General features: G+C 28.5%; 2 protein-coding genes across 2 annotated transcripts; both read left to right on the forward strand.

Moving 5' to 3' along the window:
• Positions 1 to 2,020: 2,020 nt before the first annotated feature.
• On the forward strand, positions 2,021 to 4,970 carry LOC124833448 (putative protein phosphatase 2C 78). Its single transcript, XM_047307937.2, has 4 exons — positions 2,021 to 2,538; positions 2,900 to 3,279; positions 4,125 to 4,361; positions 4,497 to 4,970. The coding sequence occupies exons 1-4, from the start codon at positions 2,280 to 2,282 to the stop codon at positions 4,746 to 4,748; spliced, it is 1,128 nt and encodes a 375-aa protein (XP_047163893.1). The 5' UTR covers positions 2,021 to 2,279; the 3' UTR covers positions 4,749 to 4,970.
• Positions 4,971 to 11,439: 6,469 nt separating this feature from the next.
• On the forward strand, positions 11,440 to 12,959 carry LOC124833438 (karrikin insensitive 2 receptor CA-like). The gene is made up of 2 exons (XM_047307929.2): positions 11,440 to 12,100; positions 12,198 to 12,959. The coding sequence occupies exons 1-2, from the start codon at positions 11,733 to 11,735 to the stop codon at positions 12,646 to 12,648; spliced, it is 819 nt and encodes a 272-aa protein (XP_047163885.1). The 5' UTR covers positions 11,440 to 11,732; the 3' UTR covers positions 12,649 to 12,959.
• Positions 12,960 to 22,169: the final 9,210 nt, after the last annotated feature.

Below are 22,169 nucleotides of genomic sequence, written 5' to 3' on the forward strand. Positions count from 1 at the left end.
TAACCAAAATGTAAGTGTGTATGCAAATCCCAGCTTGAAAAAATGGGCTAATTGGTTATGTTGTATTGATGGAAAATCTAGAAGGGCACAAAATATACACGTAATTGACAAAGAGTGAATACCAAACCTTCTACTACACAGATTAGATAATGATTTAGTGTTGAGGAATTTGATCCTCAAAGACGTGTATGTAAAGAGAAGAGACAGAACAAGACGTGTGTGTCAAAGGAGTTCAATCATAAAAATTAAAAATCTTCTAATAATTATACAAAATATTCATAATGATTAAGTATTTTTTAAAATAATTTTAAAACATATATGCACAAAAGATAAATTAAACATCTTACTTATATCGACTTAATATTAGAAATACCAATAATTAAATTTACCTGTTGCTAATCATTTTTATGATTTTATATTTAAAATAATATTCACGTTTACCTTAGATTTTTACAAAGTATATTGCTAATTGTATTTCAAAATTATGTGAATGTTGCGGCTAGGGTCAGTGTCTTTGTAATCTACATTCAGTTTGTTCAAGTTTAGTTTTATATGAGTGTGTGCCAAAACTATTTGGATCAAAGGACAAAAATAAATTATATATATATATATATATATATATATATATATATATATTATATATATATATATATATATATATATATATATATTTAAAATAAAATATCATAATCTGCAAAGCTATGTCCCAAGTAAAAATAATTGTCTTGATATTTAAAAAAAGGGGTTAGTAACCGCAAAGGTTCATCTTTGTTAAAGTAAGTAAGTTTAGATAGAAAGATAATTTTTGAAAAAAATAAAAATAAACTCGCGATCTTTAATAATGAGTACTTCATTCTTGGAAGAAGGTTGTCTAGGTAGCTAAACCATGTTTAGTATAAACTTATCAAATGAAAAAACTTAAAGTTGTCAAAATGTGTAACTTAACTCGATTTATCGGGTTAGTCATTTAGTGAGTCAATCCAACCCAACTCATTTATTAATGAGTTGAAAAAATTTGAATCCCTCAACTCACTATGGGTTGGTGGGTTTAACGGGTTGAGTAACTAGCTCACTTAATCATAAGTTTTTTAAAATAAAAAATATAATTCTTTTTAATTTAAATCTAAATAAATTTCACTCTAAAATGATTTTAAACTCTAAAGACAATTCAAAATAAAAAGAAAATATCATATAATCCAAAAAACAAAATAAGTTTTTAATATTGATAATTTTTGTATCACTGTCCATTTATAATATTAGAGTTTTGAAACATCTTATTTTTATCCCAATCTATAATATAATAAAAAAATGTTAACTAATAATATTAAAACACGAAATAATAAATAATTAAATTAAATTAGACGGTTTGGAAAGCCAACTTAGCTCACCACGGATTCAATCCGAATGAGTCGAATCTAAGTGAACTGGATTAAAAACTAATTCGCATAAAAAAAATTATAACTTTTTTAAATCTAATCCGTAATTAAGGTCTTGTTCACTTAGTGGATTTGAGGGAAAGTAATTGAGGAGATTTGAGAAGATTTGAAAATAATTTTTTTTGTTGATTATTTGAGTGAATTTGGAGGTAAATGAGATTGAATTTGGAAGTAAATTTTTTTAATGTGTCACGTCAATAAAATCCTACACTAATTCTCACAAATTTTACTTCTAAATTCATTCTCACTTACCTCCAAATTGACTCAAATAAACAACAAAAAAATTTATTTTCAAATCCTCTCAAATCCCCTCAATTATTCTCCCTCAAATCCACTCAAATGAACAAGACCTAAGTGAATTAGCTTAAAAACAAAATCAAAATGTACTCAGTATATTTTAATAATTCAAACAGTTTATTAGTATCTGTCTTTTCTTTATTTGATATATTGACAGAGAAACCACAAGTATTTACACAGTATAACATCAAAATAAAGTGACTTAATCATTAAGATTTATTAGTAAATGCTTTTCCACTCTCTCTCTATATATTATATTTTCTTCCATTTTTGCATCACCCCGTCCAATACTCTATGAGGCTAATGAATCCGTGGGGATTCTCATTCACTCCACAGTTTAGTTTAATAGTTTATTGTTTTTCCTACGTTTAACGCGGAATCCACACGTTCCTCCTCATTCCCATTTTCTCCAGTGGTCAAGACTATATTAGTTACTTCGCCAACCCAAAACACACTCACTCTCTCTTTTTTCCACTAACCGCGTATCAAACAGAACCAAACAACAGAACAGAGCAGAGCAGAGCAGAGAAACAGAGCGCGTTAAGGATGTTGGACCGATGCCTGAGGCCACTGGAGATGTGTTTTGGTGGTGGAGGCAGCGACCAAAGCCTTCTCTGGGACACTGACCTTAAGCCACACGCTTCAGGGAACTACTCAATTGCAGTAGTACAAGCCAACTCCTCCTTGGAAGACCAAGCACAAGTCTTCACCTCTCCCTCCGCAACCTTTCTTGGCGTCTACGACGGCCACGGCGGACCACAAGCTTCCCGTTTCATCACCAATAATCTCTTCTCCTTCCTCCTCAGTAAGAAGCCTAAATTCATTTTTTTCCTTTTCTATCATTACAATTTACATGCATAATCATCGCTCTAATTTTTCAACTTATAATAAACAACAATACTCCGTCCAAAAGTATGGAGATTATTTTGATTAATAATGGTGCTGACCACATAATAATATATTTCTCCGCCAAGGTCTTTTAATTCTGAAAGCAGAAACATAGGAAAAAAAACAGAGCTTGATACACTGGTAAGGTAAATACAAGAGTTATATGATACACGTATTTCTGAAATTAGCAGTACTTTCTCCGTTCCAACTAAATATACGATATTGATTTATAATTAATGATGTAGAAAGTTGATGAAACTGATTGTTCTGCGTGGCAGAATTCACAGAAGAGGAAGGTGGGTTGTCGGAGGAGGTGATAAAGAAGGCGTTCGCGGCAACAGAGGAGGAGTTTTTGCGTTTTGTGAAACAAACATGGATTGCGCGGCCACAGATGGCTTCAGTGGGTTCGTGCTGTCTTCTGGGAGCGATTTCAAAGGACGTTCTTTATGTTGCTAATCTGGGGGATTCAAGGGCGGTTCTGGGTCGGAGAGCGTTGGAAGGAGAGGTGAATTGCGGTGGTGTGGTGGCGGAGCGTTTGTCCACTGATCATAATGTTGGAGTGGAGGAGGTCAGAAAGGAGGTGGAAGCTCTTCACCCTGATGATGCACACATTGTGGTCTGCACTCGTGGAGTTTGGCGAATCAAGGGCATTATTCAGGTATTTTTGAAAATTATATGACCTTTATATGTTTGGGAATTTCATGGATTAAAAATGAGAAAGTGAAGCACCGTGAAAATTCATTAATTCATTATGTTAAAATTTTAGATTGAGAATAAATTTAATTCCTTGTATGGTTGGATTAAAAGTGATGTAAATTGAATTACTTATACTTTGTGAATGAATTTACTTCCAATATTTGTCTGTATCTCTTTTCTGCTTATATTTGTGTTTAATGCGTGACATGAATTATCAAGATCAGCAAACTTCAGCTTCGTTGTTATACTAGAATTGGTTGTTACTGGACATGCATTGCTTCTGCTCTGGTTTTGGCTTTTGTTTTAAACTTTTGATCAAGTTCCATGAATTAGTTTGCATGTATTCTTTATGTAATTTTTAAAAAATATATATCTACATTCATTTTATTGTATTTGAGCTTTCAGAATCTATTTCATGGTATTTGGTATGGTGATCGTTCACTTGAATTTTACAACATTTGGCAGAGACAGTGCTCCAGTATAAACAAACAAAAATATCTTTTTTTTTCGAAAATAATGATGGAAACTGAAGAAATTATTAGACGACAGAAATGAAAAACTAAACTACAAGGTGAAAATTTCATTAATATATTGTTTTAAGATTTTGAACAGAGTGATGATAATACCTAACGTGATTAGACTCATATTTGATAAACCCAATAGCATGAATATATTGTTTAGAGATGAGAAGATTTGATAAAAATATTTTATGTTATTGTCGTGAGAGTGAGTTAAATTTATTTGACACTCTTATAAAACGAAAAGAAAAAAAAATGGTAATTCTTTTAACTATTTTTTGTCTTTCAGGTATCAAGATCAATTGGAGATGCTTACTTAAAGAAAGCAAATTTTGACGCAAACCCTTTGTTCCAACAATTTGCATGTCCATTGTACTTGAAGAGACCTGTAATGACAGCCGAACCATCAATACTGATGCGGAAATTGAAGGAAAATGATCTGTTTTTAGTCTTTGCATCAGATGGACTTTGGGAGAATTTAACTGATGAAGAGGTTGTTCAAATTGTCTCAGAAAATCCCAGAACAGTAAGTCCACACCAAACAAACATCCTAAAATAAACTACAAACACAAGTTCAACCAAAAAAACACAATACTAAAATCAAACTTCAGTTCAATTAAAAAAAATTGAAATTACATACGTAACTGGTTTTGTATTGTAGGGAATAGCAAAACGAGTGGTGACAGTTGCACTAGAAGAGGCAGCAAAGAAGAGAGATATGAGGTATGATGACTTAAAGAAAGTTGAGAAAGGTCTGAGGCGTCATTTTCATGATGATATTACAGTGATCGTTCTATATCTCGATCATTTGAAAGAATCTATAAATGGTAGGTCAAGACATAAAGGAGATTATGGCTGCATTAATACTCCCATTGATATCTTCTCTCAAAGTGCAAACGAAATTGATCTTTAAACTGAATAAGCTCATACTTTATTACTACTATATAGCGTCTTTTACACTCCCCATCACTTTTTAGCTAGAAATTGACCACTTTTAAACATGAAAAAACATTTCTAAAGAGGTACTCGCCAATGCCAAAAAGAAGGGATTGTGAATGTGATGTAAACTGGTTAAGTTGTAACTGTAGATTGACAAAACGCTTCAAACGAACAAGGATATATGCTTTATTTTCTTCTTCTTGTTTTATTTGTTGAAATTGAAAAAAAAAAACAGATAATTTAAAACAATTCAGCACCCTGTTAAATCAAATGAATTAGACTCTCACGGTATTTTTTTGCTATTTTTATTCTTTTATTTGAATAAATTTATCCTTTTTCATAATTGTTATAACACCTTTTAATAAATATAATGTTAAATTTTTTTTCATAGTTGCTATAACTCCTTTTAATAACTATAAAGATAACAAGAAATAAAAAAAAAATGTATTTACTTAAAATACTATGAAATAAATTAGTAAAGTGAACAAGAAAGTTGAATTATAATAGTGATAGACAAACATCCCAATTTTTATTCAATACCTAACACCAACAAAATAATGTTTTTGATTTAAAATATAAAATGATTTAGAATGAATTAACTTAACAAATAAAAATAATATTTTTCTTTGTTAGGTGTGAAATAGGGATAGGAAAGTTAAGAGGTGTACATGAAACTTTTTACTTGTAATAAGAAGACATTTTTATCGATAATTTGTTTAATAATTATTATAATGTGATAAAATACAATGCAAGAATAAAAAAGCGTGATAAGAGTAAAATAAGCATTAGATATATTCAATATTTGATATGCACTAAAGATAAAATAATAATATAGTATATTGAAAGTAGTTAAAATAGTAGTAATATTGATTATATTTGTGTTGACAACAATCAAATAGTGATAAACGATGATGGTGACAATAACTATAAACAATGATAACAGTGAAATGAAACGACTATAATGATAAGAACGATGATGATACTAGTATCAATTATATCATAAGTTGTGATAGTGGTTATAATGATAATAATAATAATGTTAATAGTAATAAAAGTGATTATGTTAATAAAGATGATGATCTTGGGTGATTTGACCTGGTTCAACCACTCCTAATAAATTTTTTTGGTTAGATAAAGCTCTATGTCAAGCTACAGAACATTTTGTCTCACCTTAAAAAAATAAAAATAAACAAAAAAAAATAAGTTGTGTATTTTTAAAATTTAAGTAATAAACCTAACTAATTTTAACACATGATTATATATATATATATATATAAAAAAGTTAATTTAAAAATAATAATTATCATTTTATAAAAGAAATGATCTCCCTCTAAATTTAAAAAAATAGTGTTGAAAAGTGATAAGATTAAATTTATAATATAGAATAAGACATATCTCACTTCATTGAGATGACTTTTTTAGGTTGAATCAAACTTAAGTTTTATTATCTTCATTTGATATTATAGTAATTTGTAATTTATATTAATTAAAATTTAGATTAATTGTGATAAAAATCTGATTATAAATAAAGTCAAATTATACTATGAAAATTGAGATTACATAATTTTATTAAATTAATTTTGTAAAATTGAGTTTGATTTAAATAATTGATTATTTTATATATTTTTCTAATTCAACTTTCTTTCGTGATAAGAAAAATGTAAAAATGAAAGGATAAGATAGACAATATGATATACACTTCAAACTACAATTGATGAAATAAAATTGATAAAGTTAAAAAATATGTTTAAAAAATCATAAAAATGAAACAAATATTCAAGTTTAAAAATATTTGAAATGTTTTTTTACTCGTTTTTCTAAATTATAATAAAATATACTTTTTAAAACATTAATATAAATTATAACATAAAATGGAATCACATGGAGAAAAAAATAAACAAATAATAATTCAAATTTAAATATGAATATTTTATCTTTTGAATTTCATGACAGTAATATTAATTTATTATATTATAGTAAATGAAACATTTTTTTACAATAAAACTACACTTAGTTAGAAAATAAAAATAATTATATAAAATAATATTTTACATGATAAAAAACAAATTAAAATATTAAAAAATATGTCAGATGTATCATAAAAACGGTTTGATATACCATTGTCTGAAATTGTACAACAAAATGTATAATTAATGCTATGATAAGATAAAAAAATACCTTAAACTTTGATAAAACTTTCTAAAAATCAAACTAGTTAAACAGTTGAAAAATAATGAAAAATATTTGAGAAAACAAAAGTTTTTTCAAGTGAAACAAAAATTAAGCATAAAAAAAATACAAAACATAAGTTTTTTTTACATATCCATAGTAAATGCAACTCTACATAATTGAACACTTAATATTCTGAGCCACACATTCTCATGTGAAAAAAAATAAACAACAAGTCAAAATATTAGAAAGTTAATCAAATGTGAACCTAAAAACTGTTTGATTAACTCAAATTGATAATACATGATTTTAAACATAACTACAGAAAAAAAAATATAATAATCAAGATTGTGACAATATAGATAAAATATATGGAAGATGTGAGTGAATTTTAAAAATAAATACTAAGACAATTATATATATGTATATGTACCTATTTCTTCTATCTTCATATTCAATTAGAGATGTCGAATGTAACCTATATCTACATATACTCAACTAATGTGAAAATCCTCATCAAAACAACAACGAATTCTGACAATATTAACAGAACAAATTTATTTGGCACCTTTTAAGTGTTTATATATACACATATCTACACCTCTCTCTCTCTCTCTATTTATATATATATATATATATATATATATATATATATATATATATATATATATCGTTCAAGGGCTATTTTGGATTATGTTCAATGTAATTATAACTCCTCAAATTTGACTTCTTAATTTGATTATCAAGTAGTTAATGATAAAGGAAGAAAAAACACAACAAGTACAATTAAGGGCTTTATTAAAAGGTTGTTCATAGATAATTGTAATAAGCATGGAAAATTTAGTGGAAATTCATCAAAATAAGTCAAGATTTTGGGTCGAGCAACTTGAAGGCATGGATTATTTGGAGCCATCTCCTTATGCTCATACTTGGAACAACTTGAAGAAGGTTTTTATATGCAATACGATGAGTTTTATTAAAGATGAATTAAGGGTTAGGCTGATATCCAAGAATGAGTCAGAAGTTGGAGTGTTCTGAAGGTAAACAATGAATAAGTCACGTAAAGTCTATGAATTAATGTGAAATATCAAGACCACCATTGTCAATAAGTCAACTAAAACCAGTATTTGGGCACTGAAATTGACAAACATGTTATTTAATATGTAATTATCTTTGTAATTTTTAACTTGTTATCTTTGTAACTTCCGAGAAAGTTTTTATCTTTATAATATTTATTTTGATTATTACTTTTGTATCTAAATATTCTTATTTAGGAGAATAAAAACAATTTGTAATTATTTTATCTATAAATAAAATATGAACTCTCATGACTAAAGATGAAACTAATTTTAACTTAAGGTTCTATTCGTTTGAAAAAGAATTACTGTTGAAAAGAATTAGAGATTGATAATTAAAATGTGTTCGTTTCAAAACATTTACAAGTAAAAGAAGATGACGATTTGAAGTGATTTAAAAAATATTTATTTCTCTGAATCATGGATGATATGCATATATTTGAACTGATTTAGATTAAATCTCATTTTTATCCTTCTACAATTTTATTAATATCAATCTTCATACATAAAACATTATAATAAGTATTATAATAAGTACGTACTTGAATTAATATTATAATAAAAGTAACCATAAATAATAAAATAATAGTTTCAAATTTTTGACATTTTAATTTTTAATTTTAATTGTTTATATTTTGATATTTTTTATGTTTCAAACAAGCAAAATACTTTTTATTAGATATGAATTATGTTTTAAAAAAATAATTTTTAAACATTATTATTTGATTTTACTTAAATACAAATTTATTTTATTTTCAATTTTTTTTAATTTTTTTCTTTGTAATATCTTTTACCAATAAATATATTATTAATAAATATAATTTATATTATTTTTATCACTAAAATATTTTGGTAATTTTTATTTTCTATCAATTAAAATATTTTTTATTGATCACATCGATTAAATTCTTCACAAATTTGCTCTAACTTTAGTTTCAAATCTATTCTCAATTACTTCCAAATCACTTGAAAAAAAAAATAACACTCAATTTACTCTCCAATCTCCTCAAATCCATCTACTTCATCTCTCGGGAGAGTAATTGAGGAAATTTGAGAGGATTTGATATTTTGTTGTTTATTTGAGTAGATTTGGAGGTAAGTAAGTGTGGATTTGGAAATAAATAAAGTTTGTGAGAATTAATATAAAATTTAATTGATATGACATATTAAAAAAATTGTACTTCTAAATTCATTTTCACTTAAAATCCTCTCAAATCCCCTCAATTACTCTCCTCCAAATTCATTCAAGCGAACAAAGCCTAAAAAGAAGTAATCATAAACTTTGAGTCACACACATATATATCATATCATATCCAATTATTATTATTTTTACTAATTTTCTCATATGTTCTAAAGGTAACCTAAAGAGCACGGCACTTTTTTGATAGAACCAAAATATCTATATTCCGATAAAGACACGTGCTCTGCTGCCCAGTTTAGAAGTAGGAACACTGGAGGGATGCCGTGATCTCTAGGTTACATAATTTAACGTGGTTATATAATTTTTAATTAATCCTAATTTCAGCAACGAAAAGTTTCTAATCTCAAGTAAATTCTATCACTTTTCCATTGCTACAATGTAAACAAAGAAAACCAGTTTAAAAAGTAAGGGCGACTACTCAAAATACATGAAAAATATATTTTTCTTATTAATTATTAGTAGATGAAATTAAATAAGAAGAGCATTAATAGTAATTGGCTCCTTCTCTTTTCGTTTCCCTTACTATAAGGTTTCATTTTCTTCTTACTCGGTTTTGTCTTCACTGTTCCTTTCTGGTCGCAATCAGCTGGACCAAAAGCACGAGCAAGTCACGTGACGTTCCTATGGTTACGGCCCCATTATGGATAGCTGTTAATTGGGCTTAGACAAGATGCACTCGAGTCTCTGTCATGGATTTGATGCCCATGATGTTTGCAAGGAAAATGTCAAGTTCCCATTAATTCGTACCATCCATAACGGAAAAGAAAGAGTGAAGTCAGAAAATGTATTTTGTTTTATTCTTTTAATAAAATCATGTATTTTTGTGTTTTATTGTTGTGAAGTAAGTATCTATCTTTACCAAGTGGAAGCCCAGCTGTCTCAGCATATCTTTTAAATTAAATTTTTAAAAAGTTACAAAAAAAACTGATTATGAGACATCACAAAATTTGTATTTTTATAACGTTTAGTCAGTAATGAAAAATAAGTGAAAAATGTGTTATTAGCTTTTTTAAAAGTATTTAATATAAAATAGCTCACATGGTCTCTTTTTAAGAATGATTTGTTTAAATTTTTTAAAATAATAATTTTTTTTGAAAAAAAATTATCCTTTTATATCAAACAATTTATCTAAAAATTAAAATTATTTTTTGTTTCATACACCTCTTTCAAAAATCGAAGTAAAAAGTATTTAATTTTTTAACGTGCTTTTTAAAAACAAAATCATTATCAGAGTTAAAAACAAATTATTAATATAATTTTAAGAATGCATATTTTATTTCTTATTCTTGATTTTTTTTTCAAAAGTCACCCAAAGAGAGTCGTTGTGATTGAGACTAAAATTTAGAACTTTTCTGAAATATGACCTGGAGTGACGAATTAAATGCATAAAATAATTATTTTGATTTATTATATATTGATGTTCATCCACAACAAATAACTAGAAATTCGATTATTTAATAAAACATCACATCAATCCATCCATAAATAATTGGCGTGGATATCCTATTACCCGTCGACAAAATTTCATGATTCTTTCGCTAAAAATAATAACTCAAAAAAATATCTTCTATTTTCTTAAATACTTAAAATTATTATTTTTTTTAAAAAAGATAAACGTATATATTTTAAATATTTAGAAAGGTAAAATTATGAAAAAACTTATTGAATTAACTTTGGTCCCTCACAGAAGAATATATTGGATTTTGGTAAATAATATAGATATTATTAATGCCTTGTAAAATAAAATTGATTAATTTAATTTATTATATATATTTTTACATCTTTGTAATAATAGATTAATGGGATGTTGATTCTTTAAAATTCAGATTGTACAGTTTGTTATTCCTTGGCTAGTTGGGCCAGAATACTCATTTTAACATGTTGACTTGTTTGACGACTAGAGCTATGCTTGAACAAACTATCTCCCTACATTTTAAAATGATTTATTTTAGTATTTATTATATATATTATCTGGAATTTTTCCAAGTCTATTTAAGCTTAAAATAACTAGAAAAAAGTAAAAATATCATGCATGTGACTAAAATAAATAATTTATAAATATAATAACTAAAAAATTTATTTAATATAAAAAGAAATCACAAATTTAATATTTAAAAAGATTATTTATCTATTTATGTTCAATTCAATTTGTTTTTTATCTCCCATTCCTCATTTGTATATTATCCTTTCCCATGACAGGGTAGACAGGGTAGGAGTTATTTTTCCCTGTATTGGGGACAGAACATATGTTGTCCACTTGATTTCTAATCTAGCGAACAACTAAAAATCTCGAATCTTCTTCTTTTCGGTGACCAATAAAATTGCACTGTATCTATTCCGGGTCAAGTTTTTTCGAGATAATTATTCTATATATATATAGATGTGCTGAAATTGCTCCCCGTGGAAATCCGAATACAACAAAAGGCGGCGAACCTGTGATCCCCAAAGTCGTGCTTTCACACGGTGGCCGGTAACTGAGCAAAACTGAAAACGGAGAGGAAAAAGTGACCGAATGGGGGTAGCGGCGGAAGCTCATAACGTGAAAATTTTGGGATCAGGCACCGAGTACATCGTTCTGGGTCATGGTTTTGGCACGGATCAGTCTCTGTGGAAACACTTTGTACCTTATCTCGTCGACGATTACCGTGTCGTTCTCTACGACAACATGGGCGCGGGTACCACTAACCCTGAGTTCTTCGATTTCGACCGTTATTCCACCTTAGAAGGATATGCGTCTGATTTGCTTGCCATTTTAGAAGAGCTCCAAGTTGAATCTTGCATTTTCGTTGGCCACTCTGTTTCCGGAATGATTGGTGCTATTGCTTCCATTGCTCGCCCCGATCTCTTCACCAAGCTCGTTATGGTCGGCGCTTCCCCAAGGTAATCGTGAATTAACTAGCTCCGCCCTTAAAAGTACCAGTCACTGGACAAACAATAATTTATTCATACTGATTTTCAATTTCTCTCTCTTTTTCAGGTATTTGAACGACGTGGATTACTATGGAGGGTTTGAGCAGGAAGAGCTGAACCAACTGTTCGATGCTATGGCGGCGAATTACAAATCGTGGTGCAGCGGGTTCGCTCCGCTGGTTGTGGGCGGAGACATGGAGTCCGTGGCGGTGCAGGAGTTTAGTCGAACGTTGTTCAACATGCGGCCGGACATAGGGCTGATGGTGTCGCGGACAATATTTCAAAGCGATATGAGACACATTCTGAATCTTGTCAGTGTCCCCTGCCACATCATCCAGGCGGAGAAAGACATGGCGGTTCCGGTGGTGATCTCGGAGTACCTCCACCAAAACATTGCTGCTCAGTCCATCGTGGAAGTTGTTTCCACCGAAGGCCATTTGCCGCAGTTAAGCTCGCCGGATATCGTTATTCCGGTGCTGCTCGAACACGTTCAACTTGAGATTGAGGCAAGAAGATAAACACTTTGGTGATCCACTTGATTCCGTTGGAAAGGAGAATCTGTCTGTGTATTTGTGCTTTGTTCTTTGTGTCTTTTTTTTTTCACTTTGTTGTATATGCGAACGTACAGTGTTAGAGCGTAGAGGTAGCAACACTGTAGTAGTGGGAATCAAATGTCCATTTCGCTGTGGTTCGTGGTGGGTTGACGATCTCTGAACAGCGAGAAAAAGAACAACAGCAGTATGTCGTAACTGTCATTAGATGTTTTAAATCTAGGTTTAGAAACTCGTTTGTTTTTTATGATTATGAACAAATTCTGTTTTAGCTTTTATATTTAAAAGTATTTTCTTCATTGTTCAATTTATTTTATCTTTTCAATCTTTATACATGTTATTTTTATTTCAGCAAGTCCCTAAAAAATGTTTAGACATATATACTGTAAAATAAATAAAAGTATTATAAATAGAAATCAAATAGGCAATTCAGTTTTTAATATATGCATTTGCGACATATAGCTCGTAATTAGATAATGATATAAAAAGTCATACCAGCAGTGTTTTTCTTAACAGTGAAATTATTTAGATATTTAGACAGTTATAAGAAAGAGGGAAGAAGCGAAAATATAAGAAAAGGTAGAGAATATAAAAAAGAAGTTAGTATTATATAAAATAATGAAAACACGTGTGAATAGATAACTCTTTCTATACAAAATATTTACGGTAACGAACCATGAAAACTTTAAATGGCAAGATAATCTGATTTTCTAAATACATATAAGGACAAAAGGAGCATTGACTAACTGGGGTAACGGATCAAAGAAAACTAAAAGAAACAAGATATTTTTTTTTGTATGAACGCAAGTCACCTAATGATGACTATAGAAGAGGTCCTAAGTCATACACGTGTGCATAAATTAGGATACAGAACTTTAATACCAATATAAAATAATGCTTTAGATGTGAAAAACAGATCATGAGTTCTTACTTGACTGATCTTTTTAAACTCCTTTTTTTTTCTCACTTTTTGGTCAGAGAAGTGTAAAGTCGCAATATTATCTTTTTGGAAGATTTGTATCAATATTTCATATAGTTTTTATCATGTCTTAGGTGCTTTAATAATCTGTCTAATCTTTTAGTATCTATTAAAATATATGTTATCCAGTGAAACTGTTTAAGTAATTTTTTTAATTTTACAATGAAAAATAATGTACAGTCTCTTTCGTTAGGTTAGGGATATTTCATAGGTATTAGTTATAATGGTATTGTTGTATGTTTAATTAATATTGAATTGTAGTAAATTTTTGTGTAAAAGTATGTTGAAGTCTGGTAGTACTTCAACTGAATAATGTTATTTGTATATATGATTTTTTTATTTATTCTTCTTATTGTGTTTATCTATTACCTATTATATTTGTGGGTTTGTATGTTATTGTGGTAGGTATATCTAGGATGGGCATAAGTAACTAAACTATACTAAACTACAGTTAATTATATTTTTAATAAACTACAAAAGACTGAAATACTTGTTCAGTTTTAAAAAACTGAACCTATACCAGTTAACTAATAACTAAACTATTTCCAGATTATAAGTGTAAGTCAGTTTTATTAGACTCTTGACTTTTCCCTTACACAGTTTTTACGATAATTTGTTTTAAATTTTGTTATTTATTTTGTCTTTAATATAAATTATATATTTTTAGACTAGATATACAGATCATATAAAATATTATTATATGCAGAATATAATTTTTACATGTAATTTATTAAAATAATTTTATATTTAACAGAAATCATTTATAATAAGACAGATAATTTTTTTTATGTTTTCTCGTGAAGAATTGAATAAGAATGAGACACAATTTAATTATGTTGTGGATTGTCTAAATTTAAGAACAACTAATTAATACAAAAATTAACTAAATACAAAATCCCCAATTAAGGTAAGATGCTAAAATTAAATCAGAATTAAAATCTTTCTAACCTTGGTGAATCGATGATCGAAAGAAAAAAGTAATAAAAAAAGACTTTACCACAAAGCACAATGGAAGATAAACATAAAAGAGATAGTTTATGTAGTTAACTGCATTGTAACTATAAAAGTTCAGTTTTTTAAAACTGAACCACAACATGGTATAATTTAGTTATCAGTAAAAATAGTTTAGTTTTTATAGTTTAATATAGTATAGATAATCTATAGTTTAGTGCAGTTAGGTTAATTATGTCCAGCCCTAGGTATATCTCACTTTTTTACTTAATTTCTAATAAAGTAGTGTTATTAACTGAAATCAGTAATCGTAATTTTTATAAATTATTAAGGTTGAAAATTGTTCTGTTTTGAATGATTTTAGATTGTGGCAATTGAAGATGTGTGTGCGCTTTTTATTATTATTATTATTATTTAGCATGGTCTTATTAGAACTTTTGAAGATAAATTCAATCTTGATGCATCATGGTGAAGAATGACAAGAAATGTTGTAAGAGAAGACTTACACAATTATTCTTAGTCTCAATGATAAGATGGTGAGACAAGTCTCCGAAAAGGAAAATCACATCAGGATTATGGCTAAGTTTGAAGCTTCTATATAACAAATACTCTTGTAAATTGTCTGCATCTAAAGCAAGTGTTATACTCATCTAAAATAAATATAATTAATGAATAATTAGATGAATTCAACAAGTTGATCTTTGATTTAGAAAACATTGATTTTCATATTGATGTTGAAAATCAAACATTATTGTTGTTGTGATATGTTTAAAGAGATAAAAGAAGACTAATAACCCTTGATAGATAGTTCAGGTAAAAGATTTGATGAAACATCCACATGCATGAAATAACTCAATCATTAAGACTTTGTTCACTTGAATGGATTTGGAGGAGAGTGATTGAGGGGATTTAAAGGTAAATTTTTTTGTTATTTATTTGAGTAGATTTGGAGATAAGTGAAAGTGGATTTGGAAGTAAATTTTTTTAATGTGTCACGTCAATCAAATCCTACACTAATTCTTACAAACTTTACTTCCAAATCCACTTTCATTTGCCTCCAAATCTACTCAAATTAAACAACAAAAAAATCTACCTTCAAATCCCCTCAATGACTCTCCCCCAAATTCATTCAAGTGAACAAGGTCTAAAGGCCCATGTGGTGCAAGCATTATTAATGATTTTGAGTGTTTGAGGAAGTTAAGTTTGTACCTAAATTGACTTAATATCTTTTAATTATCTTGAAAATAAGAGATATTTGTTTAAAGGTGAAAAGGTAATATATGAAGGTGTTAAGGAATTAATAGTAATGATAAAGTGTGTGTGAGGAAGAACGACCTATATGTCTTTGAAGATATTGTAACATTTTATTAATATTGTGAATATTGTGTTAAAAAATCTTGCAAATTTTACTTTAATGTAAGATAACTGATAACAAAGGAAATTTTTAATCGTATTTGTAAAAGAATAAACTTTAAACCTAATTCAATCATATAAAATCGACTTTTAAGGTACGTTTTCACTCAATTATATACTATAAACTTGTATTATCACTAGTCGATATGAGATCTTCAACACCCTTTCACGTTGAGATATATATCTTGAGTGTGAGACTAAACATTAATAGGTTATTTGATAACGGATGACAAAATAAGTCCAATAAAGAACAATTTTTTTGATAACAAATGACACAGTAGGTCGAACAAATAACAAATTTCATTAAAATATATTCTAACTGGTGATTTCGATACTATGTAAAAAAACCTTTAAACCTAATTCAATTTTATAAAATTGACTTATAATTTGAAGTTACACGTATTTATATAGGTTTAATCCTTTAGTACATCCCTATTTATGTACGAATGTCTCAATTGGGTCCTCGTTTTTTAAAGTGTATCAAAATGGTCCTTAATTTTGAAAATTCATATCAATTGAGTCCTTTCCGTTAAGTTGGCTGGACGGCGTTAAAAAAATTCATGAGTGGATGCTGAGATGACGAACGAACGCTCGTCCACCAGCGAACGAACGCTCGTCCACCAGAGAACGAACGCTCGTCCACCAGAAAACGAACGCTCGTCGACCTCTTACTGCTGGACGACCGTTCGTTCCACACTGGACGACCGTTCGTTCGGTGGTCGACGAGCGTTCGTTCGCTGATGGACGAGCGTTCGTCCGCTGGTGGACGAGCGTCCGTTCGTCATCTCAGCATCCACTCATCAATTTTTTTAACGCCGTCCACCCAACTTAACGGAAAGGACTCAATTGATATCAATTTTCAAAATTAAGGACCATTTTGATACACTTTAAAAAACGAGGACCCAATTGAGACATTCGTACATAAATAGGGATGTACTAAAGGATTAAACCATTTATATATTATAAACTCGTTTTATCTCTAGTTAATATGAAATTTTTAACATTAATATTAAACTATTAGATCATACTATGTAATAGTCAACAATTACATAAATTATAAATCTATCTTTAGTGAATTTTAAGAGTTATAAGCGTGTAACAAAAAACAAAATTGATAAAAGAGTGAAAAGCCAAATTATAAATCTATATTTCATTACTCTGATTTCTTCACATTTTACCTTTTCTTCTAAAATCTTTAATTTTGTTTCTTCACCGGTTCATCCTCTACCAACCAAGCACATACATAAAATTGAATAAATTTTATTTTCATTATATTTTTAAAAACAATTAACATAATTAAAATATTTTGTTAAATTAATTTCAGTCAGTATGATTAACGCAATTTGTTTTCTCTTTGAAAAAAAGAAGCCGAGTCAAATAGTTTTTAAAACAGACTCTTTAACATGTAATAAGATGTTTACTCTAACCAAGTAAGAAACTTTGTAGTTTATATTTATTCGTTTTAATAAGGTTTAATAATGTAGAACATTCCTATTTTTTCTCAATTAGGTCCTTGTATTGTAAAATCTCTCAATTAGGTTCTTGAATGTGAAAAATTGGATCAATTTAGGGCTTGTCGTTATCTTGGGTGGACGACGTTAAAAAATGTTGTGCGTGGCAGGGTGACATTAGAAGGTTTTATTGACGTGGCAAATTATGGGGATCGAAGTTGGATTTGTTTTATTTAGAAATTAAATTTTATTGAAATAAAATTATTACGTTTAAATAAAATACAATTAATAATTGAAAACGCAATCCATCGTCAAGGCCTCCGTCGCCGCCTCCTTCGGCTTCATCGTCCTCTCTGACGACGCCACCGCTGCTTCTGATGCCTTCACACCCGACGACCTCGACGCCGCCGCCTGGCTCATCCCTAACCCCAATTTTGGGTCGAAATTCATGGACGTCCCTGACATCAAGTCCAAGGAGATCTTCTACTAAGAAATAGACCCCTTCCTCGACTTCGATTACTCAAACTCCTTCCACAACAACAACTCCGAAAATGACAGTGTCGTTCCAGTTCAAACCAAACCTTCCCTCGCTCCTTCCCTCATCAATAACCACCAACAATCAGAAAGTTTTTTCGACATCGATTTTTGCCGCACCAAACTCTCCTCCTTTAATTACCCATCCCAGTCTCTCGGCCAAAGCGTGAGTACTACCACCCAGTAACAAATTTGAATTTTTGGTCTTCCAGTGAATTGACTGGAGAATTGAATTATGTAGCAGGTTTCGTCATATACTTTAAAGCGGCTGCATCTTCATCTTCACCTCGTGTAGAATTAGAATCTATATTGTAAACTCTTTTCACTGCCTTACCTTCCCTGCTGTCTTTTTTTTAGTATAAAAAGGTCTCTTTTCTCTATCACCCTGATCACGGATCTCTTTCTCTATCACCTCGAACACTTTCGCCACTACCTTTCACGTGATTCATCGCTAAGAGCTTCCTGATTTCACCGATTTCGCACGGATAAATCACTCCAAAATCTTCACACCAAGCCTACTTTCTCACCACGTTTACCAAATTTCGCACCCACTTAACAATTTTTTGCTTCGATAAAACCCTATTCTCCTAAAAATCCCCAATTTCGCACAAAGTGAAGAATAAAAATAAAATTCCCTTTCTTCTAATCAGTACTCACTCAATTAAAACGTTGCATTTTCAATTATTAATTGTATTTTATTTAAACGTTGCGTTTTCAATCATTTTATTTCAATAAAATTTAATTTCTAAATAAAACAAATCCAACTTAGATCACCATAATCTCGCACGTCAGTAAAACCTTCTAATGTCACCCTGCCACGCACAACATTTTTAACGTCGTCCACCCAAGATAACAGTAAGCCCTAAATTGATCCAATTTTTCACATTCAAAAACCTAATTAAGAGATTTTACATACGAGGACCTAATTGAAAAAACCATACGAAATAGGATGTTCTACTTTATTAAACCTTTTTAATAAATAACAATGAAACAAGAGTCCCTGAACTTGTGATGTCTTCACATATAAATTTAAAATAAGACGGATCAACAGACATTGATTACTAAATACACTTTCATCAAATGATATAAATTAAGATAATTCACTAATGTCAAAAAGATGAACGACTTAATTTATGTAATTAAAAGGGATTTTCAAAGCTAAGCCGTTAGCTTTATTTCAATCGATTTAGTGAATTGAAAATGACAAGAAAATTGGGCTTTTACTTTAATGGTCCTTTCAGTTAGGCGTCGATTAGTGGTCTCAATAATAATAGCCCGCAGTTATGAAGTGTTTGCTGTTAATGCACCTTCCTACCAATACGTGTCTGTACATTAATTGTCTCATAATTTTTGTATTGTTTTTTTTTTCCATTCCATGTTTGAACAAATTCGAGCTAAAAGTAGTTGATTTGAATATATACGTGATAACGAGTATTTTAATTATTTTTTAAAATAGTGATTTCTTATTAACAATTTTCATTTAAATATTTCTAAGAATCAGTTTAACAAATTAAATTTAACAGTACAATAATGACTTATAATTCGATTGTGTAGGATTTTTTATTAACATTTATAAAAACAAATTTATTCTTGACAAATAATTTTATTTGAATTTATAGTTCGTAGTAAAAAATATTTTAGAAAAACTAATAGGATATATTTTAAGAATGTTTTTTATTTGAGTCTGTATTTTAAATGATAATTTTTTTTTATAAAATGATTAATGAATATTTTTAAAATAAAATGTCATATATTCATGAGCCCAAACCCGTATAAGTAGAAGCAAGGATAAAAAAGAATAATTGATCCGAGGCTCATGAATTAATTAAGTTAAATATATGTATTTTTTAAATATGTTATTTTAATATGAATTCAACACACATATAAAAAATTCTAAGAATTTTATTTGTATTATTATTATTCATTATAAAACCAAATACTTGTTAACATTTCCATCAATAAATATTTTATACAATAATTCTATTATCCTTATTTGAGTAATTAGTTATCATCGATTTTAATGTTATTGATAATTTTTTTTAAAAGATTATATATATATATATATATATATATATATATATATATATATATATATAAAATGAAACATAAACTCAATTCATACACCAACTTCAACCCAAAATTAAACAAAAAAAATAATAAATAAAAAGAGTCTTATTCCTTATACATCATTAAACTTTCCTATTCATATTCAATATACAATTTAAACTTATATCATTCTCGACAAATACAAACCTTTATATATGAATTCTATCTTCTTTTCAAAGTTAACATTTTTAATAACTTAACAACAATTATTATCATCATTTTCATTTTATTTTGTTTCACCATTTTGCTTAATTTCACTTAATTTTTTAAAAGTTTTTTCTTTTAATAAACAACTGTCCATCCTATCTATCATTCAATTCATTTTATACTCAAATTACTTCATTTTTATCCCAACTTCAATACAAATATTTTATTTTATCTATGTGCATTGTATACTTAACCTAATAATAACACCATTTAAAATTCAAAATTAAAAATAATTTAAATATATATTTCTCTTTCAATGTTTTGAAATGTGTTTTAAGAAACATAATTCCCATGATAAATATCTAACCATTTATACGTGTGTTTAACATTTTTATCTCCAGTTTATTTATTGTCATTTTATATTAGTCAACTATATAATTAAGAAAATACATCATTAGGTCAATTATTAATTTACCCACTTAACTTATTTGATACCTGTGCAAAGTCAAGGTTTTTTTGTCATTTTAACTTTTGTTGCCAATGAACCATTTAAACCTCGTTGTTATACTCCTTTAACCATTTTGGCATCGTATCATTATTTTGTTATTATCTATTGTAATAGAATTCAAAATTAAAATGATTTGAGATCTGTAAATTTTACTATATGCAGATCTGAATGCAGTAATACTGGTCGGCTAAGCCAATTCAGTGACTCTTCTCAAATTACTCTAAAGACAGTTTTTTGTATAAAGCTGATTTCAGAAGTATAATCTGTATAACTGTTGCCAATACAGTTAAATTTAATTTAGACAGTGATGACTGAAATTTTTTATGCAACAATTGCATGAAAAAATAAAAATCAACTTGGTTCTTTTAAGTTTGTCCTCCGTGAGACCTATAATAATAAATCTAGAATCAGGTTACAATATTAAATGTTTGTTTTCATGCAAATATATATATTATTCACATTTATTACATATATTTAATTCTCAAGTTTAATCATCATAACAATAAAATACAAAATGTTTGTTATAATATTTCATTTACTCAAAAGAAAAATATCAAATCTATCTTCAGATTCAAAAATTTATTTTAAAATTAAAATTAACGGACACAGTTTCAAATAGTCATTATATGAGTTCTTTAGTATTACTATATAATTTATATCATAATTATTAATATCTTAAGAGTTACAAAGTTCACCAAATATATAACCACAATAATATGTAGAAACTAATAAAATAAAACGTTTCTTCTTCTATTATATAACAGAAAGTAAACTAATATAACATAAAATAATATTATACATTACGTTGTTAATAAATATATTTCTCTTTCTGCACCTCTTATTACGAAAATTAACATATATTTATCTTTTTGCTACATTTAATAAATAATTATATTTAATTTCACTTAAAATAACCACCCTGCATATGACATGTTAAAGAATTTTTTCTCGTAATTAAATTTCAATTCCACATAGTTACTGTTTAATATTGTGTTTTTACTATGATTTTCTATAAAAATATAAACATTAAAATTCAAAATAATAAGTGAGTGGATATGATTATAGAACATTTTTATACAAAATAAATGTTAAAATAATATTCAAATTTGATAAGGGAGAATGATTTTTTAATTCCAACAAACTTATCTTGTGCCCTACTTCCATGAACAGTCATAGAATCCGAATCCCATTAAACTTGGAAGTAATTAAAGCATCTAAAATTAGAATATTTTTTCATAATCCCAAACCGCAATCCCAGTGTGCTAGTGCCCGCGGCTTTGGACATATACTCCTACACCTTTTGACATTCGTGCACGTCACGCGCCATGCACTTCGTCGGTCATTCGAAATCCACTCCTATTGCTCCCTTTCTTCCTTGCCACCTTGTTCCTCCAAATTT

Source organism: Vigna umbellata, chromosome 10, assembly GCF_029865625.1.
Source record: "Vigna umbellata cultivar VRB3 chromosome 10, Vumbellata_1.0, whole genome shotgun sequence".
NCBI classification, from domain to species: domain Eukaryota; kingdom Viridiplantae; phylum Streptophyta; class Magnoliopsida; order Fabales; family Fabaceae; genus Vigna; species Vigna umbellata.